General features: G+C 62.5%; 1 protein-coding gene across 1 annotated transcript; it reads right to left on the reverse strand.

Annotated features, from left to right (window-relative positions):
• Nucleotides 1-425: 425 nt before the first annotated feature.
• CHPF (chondroitin polymerizing factor) lies at nt 426-3,683 on the reverse strand. Its single transcript, XM_008058893.2, has 3 exons — nt 3,107-3,683; nt 2,481-2,660; nt 426-2,131 (listed from the first exon to the last, which is right to left on the reverse strand). Exons 1-3 carry the CDS (start codon nt 3,506-3,508, stop codon nt 872-874), a joined length of 1,842 nt encoding a protein of 613 aa, XP_008057084.1. The 5' UTR covers nt 3,509-3,683; the 3' UTR covers nt 426-871.
• Nucleotides 3,684-4,893: the final 1,210 nt, after the last annotated feature.

Here is a 4,893-nt window from a genome sequence, read left to right on the forward strand (position 1 = left end):
CCTACTTCCTGCCTCTCTCCAGGCCCAGCTCCCATCTTGGCAGGGGGAGTGGGTGGCCCAGCAGGCCTGGTCCCGCTCCCAGTTCCCCCTGCACCAGCCCCAGCCCCACCCTCAGAGTCCCCTCCACAGGGAGCAGGCAGGAGACCTTCCAGACCTTGGCTGAGCTTGGAGGGTGGGAAGGAAGCCTTCTTGGGCCTCCCTCCCTCGGTCTGATTTTATAAAGTGCTGACGAAATCGGGAATAAAGAGGCATAAAGGATTCTGTGTGTATGTGTGACCAAGCACGCGCTGGGGCTGGGCGGGGCTGAGCACATGCATGACTGGGTCGGGGTAAACGGAAAGGCAAGCCCCAGCAGGGGTGAGGGAGACTGTGTCCTCACAGCCAGCCCTTCCTCCCGCTCCACCCCCCTCTTCCAAACCTCGGAATCACTTGTCCACACTCGGTCAGTTTATTCAAGGCAGGGAGCTTCAGCAGGGTCCAGAAGGGAGAAGTTGGGACGCCCACCCCTCTCCCAGCTCCTCCCTTCCCCAACAACTCATCTACAGCCCAGCCCCCAGGGCCTGACCCCGAGGGGGGAGGGGGGCTGGCGTCAGGCAGACTGTACTGCATAAATACGCGGAGGCCACAGCCCGAATCAGCAGCGTCAAGGGGTCAGGGAGACTGGGTTTGGGGCGAAGGGGATGGCTCTAAGGACACCTTCCCCAGGGCTTGTCCTGAGCCCAGGGACCCACAGAGCCAGCGAGGGGGCACCGTGGGCCCCCTGGGGTCTGAGGCTACGGCCAGCCCTGTCCGGCGAGGCTGGCAGGTGGCTCCAGTCGTGGGGAGGCGCGGGGAGGGGGCGGCCGTGCCGGGGCTCAGGGGCACACGCGGGTCAGGTGCTGTTGCCCTGCTCCTGCTCGAAGAGCAGCATGGCCAGCTGGGTTCGGGAGCCGAGGCCCTCGAGCGCGCTCTGCCGGCAGCGGTGGTACAGGTCCTCGCCGAGTCGCGCGCTGCACGTCTGGGCCCGGTAGCGCTGCAGCAGCGCCGGCTCCACCGCCCGCAGCACGTGCAGGCTGGAGAAACGCAGGAACAGCTCATACACATCCAGGCCTTCCAGCAGCTCCTCCTCCTGCTCCGAGGCCGCCGCCAGACGCCCGCGGGCCGCCACGTAGTCGGAATTGTAGAAGCAGGCCTCGCTGGCCGCCTGGCGGTCAAAGCGGCCGGTGTCGCGGCCCAGCTCGGGCGGCCCGGGCCCTTGCGGTGGGGCCACGGCCGGGTGGAAGGCTTGGAAGTGCATGGGAAAGAAGGCCTGCCAGCCGGAGATGGCGTGCATGCGGCAGCGGTTGAGGAAGTCAGGCGTGAGCGCCGTGTCTGGCCCGGCCAGCAGGAACAGTGTGTCTAGCGGGTGCTTCTTGGAGAGCAGATCCATGAGGCGCAGTGGTGAGGGGGCGGCCGTCTGCACGCTGAGCCACGGCACCCGGGCACCAGGGAAGCGCCGCTCCAGCTCTGCCACGTGGGCCTTGACAGGTGCAAAGATATCTGCGTGGGCCGCGCGCTGGGCCTGGCGAGGCTCGTACAATAGCAGCAGGGTCAGGGCCGCAGCGGCATCACCAGGTTCCAGTGCTGCCGTAGCGAAGGCTTCCAGGAAGCCAGGGGCCAGGTCACGCTCAGCGGCAGCCAGAGGCAGCAACACAGTGAGACGCGAGGCCTCAGTGACATAGGGCACAGGCAAGATCTCAACGCGGCTCAGTGGCCGAAGCAGCTGCACGCGGCGGGTGAGGGGCCGGCGGCCACCCTGAGGGGTCAGTGCCTCCAGCTGCAAGTCCAGCGTGTACTCCATACCGCGGGCTGGATCAAAGCGTCGGTAGCCGTTCACCAGCTGCTGCTTCTGGAGCCGCAGGGCTGGGTGGTAGCGGCGGTTGAGCTCCTCCAGGGCCGCCCCCAGAACGTCAGCCACATCAGCCCGGTCGGCCCCACGCAATGGGCAGCGGGGTGAGCCATCAGCGCAAGAGAAAGCATGCTGCTCGGTGAAGTAGTCCCAGCGCAGCACCTCGAAGCGAGAGGCTGGGCGGGAGGGTGCTGGAATACCCACAGGCCAGGTAGCTGCCCGCTCCCCATCAGCTGCCAGACGGCTGGTGTTCTGGATCTCCCACTAGGTCGGAGAAACAGGCCATGAGCAAGGGAGAGACCGCAGGGGCCGGCACACAGCTGAGGTAGGCAGCAGATACCACTTAGGATGGGTTCCCAGTCCCCTGCCAACCTCCGCTCCCTCCCACCTATTCTTGCCCCAGGATAAGCAGCCTAAGAGCTGAAAGGAGGGTTTCTAGAGGCTCCTCAGAGAATGTGGAAACATATGGGCTGGGAAGCTGGTTTGCTCTGATTGTAGCGCTGACTTTTCATTTCTCTGGGATCTGAGACCTCTCAGCTTCTGTTCCCCCCACAGCCCCTTCTCTCCCCTCACCACCCATTCCTTCCCCTCAACACCCAGGCCCAGACCATACCTGCAACTCTTGGATCTCCTGGTATGTGCGTTCTAGCTCAGCTCGGGCAAAAGCCTTGTGCAGCTGGTACATGTGCACAGGGTCACGCACAGGATGGGCAGTCAGGGCACTGCGGAAACGAGGGTCCCCCTCCTGCACGGGCTCCCCAGGGCTCAGCTCCAGATAGCTATAGTGCACCCCCTAGGGAGAGGAAGGGAAGGGGTCCATAATGGGATGGAATCGAGTGTCTCATCTTCTCACTCTATGACCTGATGAGGACCTGGAGTCAGATTTCCGTGGGTTTACGTCTACCGGCCAAATGTAAGTTTGTGCAACCTTGGGCAAGTCTCTGCTAGCTCATCCTGTCTCAGAGCTGTCCAGGGACTCAAATAAAATAGTAACTAACATGTAGTGGTTACTATGTGCAAGTCTCCCTGACTTCCTCTCATCCTCACAATTCTGAGCGATAGTTATTTCCATTGTCATGGGTGAGGAACGAAGCTCAGGAGATTAATTTACCCAGGGTCACAGGGACAGAAAATGACAGAACTGGCATGGAAACCCAGGCCTGTGTCTCCACCACCCCTTTGCCTCTCAGGGGCGGTACACACGACAGGAGGCGCCAGTGGGGTGGCTCGTCGTCCCACCTCGTGGTCGCCAGTGCAGCCCACCCCCGTGGCGTCGAGAATGCAGCGGCCCAGCCACTCATCCGGGCGCGCACTGACGATGTCGTTGCGGCAGCCTTCCAGGTGGGGGCGCAGCTGCTGCAGCAGTGCGCGCGACAGCAGCACCCCAAAGCCACCGTGGCAGTAGCGGCCCGGGGTGGGCTCTCCGCCGATGAAGTCCTGGGGCCGGCCCAGATAGAGCTGGGCGGCGGAGGCCAGGCTGAGGTGGCCGGCCAGGCGCGCCAGTCCGTGCGCCTCGGTGTAGGTGGTGTCCGGCACTAGGAAGAACCAGTCGAAGTCGTCGCCGTGCTGCTCCAGCAGGTGGCGCAGCGCCAGGTGCAGGCGCCCGATGGGACGCTCCTCGCCCAGCGTCACCACAGCCATGCCAGGGGGGGCGCGGCGGCCGCGCGCGCCGGTCAGGAACACCACTCGCTCCAGTCGGTGCCCCAGCGTGCGGTTCGCCGCCACGCCCAGCGTGGGCAACGTGGCCTGTGAGGTCAGCACGGCCACCAGCAGCCTCTGCCTGATGCCCAGCTCCGTGCTGATGTAGCGGGTCCTGCGGGAGGAGGGGGCACATGGTCACCAAAGGACAGCAGGGCAGCCGGGGGACAGCACACGCAGACTCCGGCAGCTCCTGTCTTCCCAGGTCTGCTTTCTCACTTAGGAACAGGATACGAATGGGCCCTCTCTCCCAGAGGTCGAGAGGACTTGAGTGAAAGACCCGTGTTTCCTACAGTGCTTTGCATGCGGGAGATGGCAATATCCACGCAGACCCGAGAGACATACCGTATTGTGGGTCTGATTCCGGGTTTCACTCCTTAGTAGTTGTGCCTTTGAATATGTTATTCAACCCAAGCCGTCTGTAAAATGGGGCTGACTGTAGCTATTTAAAGTACCTAGCCAAATGCTTGACTCACCATGTATACACTTATTTCTCTTCTTTTTCTTTCTTTCTTGTTATTGTTGTTGCGTGAGACAGGCTTGTTCTCTGTACCCCCGGCTGCAGCGCGGTGGCACAATCATAGCTCACTGCAGCCTTGACCTCCGGGGCTCAGGCAGTTCTCCTGCCTTAGCCTCCCGAGTAGCTAGGTCTATAGATGGGCCGGTATATACTTATTTCTATATAAACATGCCATTACAAACACCTCACGTAAATGATACTCCGGCCTTTGTCCTAAACCAGCTCGACTTGATGGGCCCCCAGGGGACTCTATTGAGTGTGTTTGGAGGAGGGGGAAACTGGACTCAGGGGTTCCAGTAACTTGCCTTTAGTCAGGCAGAAGGTAAGTTACGGAACTCAGTGTTACTTAGAAATTATTTCAACTCCCCAGCAGCGACACTGACGGAATGGGCGCATGCCTCCCTCCCTCATCTCACCCCAAGTGGCTCTTGTGGACCCCCTCCCCAGGAACAAGAGATGCAGATAAACGCGCAATCCTAGTTCTCGCCCCTCTCTTTCCCTCTCTGTACACTCCTCTGCACAGCGGTCTTTTTCCAACCCCAGCAGCGCAGCCAGGGAGCTGAGAGGACCTTCGGGGGACCATCGAGTCGATCTGGTTGAGGACAGGGGCCGGCAGGTTCAGCCCAGGCCGGGCCGGGGCTCCGAGAAGGCCTCGGTCTGGCCCCACGGCTCCCGGGAAAGCAGGGCCATCGGAAGTGATCGGGCCCAAAGACTTCCTGGCCGGCCAGCCCCTTCCTTCCGGAGCCTGCCCCGGCCCCCGGCGGCTCCCCGGCGCGCGCGCGTCCCAGCCGGCGCCCAGCGGGCGGAG

The sequence above is a fragment of the Carlito syrichta genome, unplaced genomic scaffold (genome assembly GCF_000164805.1).
Source record: "Carlito syrichta isolate Samal-C Ts95f unplaced genomic scaffold, Tarsius_syrichta-2.0.1 Scaffold303646, whole genome shotgun sequence".
Lineage (NCBI taxonomy): Eukaryota > Metazoa > Chordata > Mammalia > Primates > Tarsiidae > Carlito > Carlito syrichta.

Excerpts from the sequence above, each read along its gene's own strand:
- CHPF (XM_008058893.2), bottom strand. The coding sequence starts at position 3,508 with ATGGCTGTGGTGACGCTGGGCGAGGAGCGTCCCATCGGGCGCCTGCAC. Across the intron at positions 2,661-3,106 it reads GCTGCACTGGCGACCACGAG|GGGGTGCACTATAGCTATCT; the intron begins GTGGGACGACGA and ends TCCTCTCCCTAG. Across the intron at positions 2,132-2,480 it reads AGGAGATCCAAGAGTTGCAG|TGGGAGATCCAGAACACCAG; the intron begins GTATGGTCTGGG and ends TCTCCGACCTAG.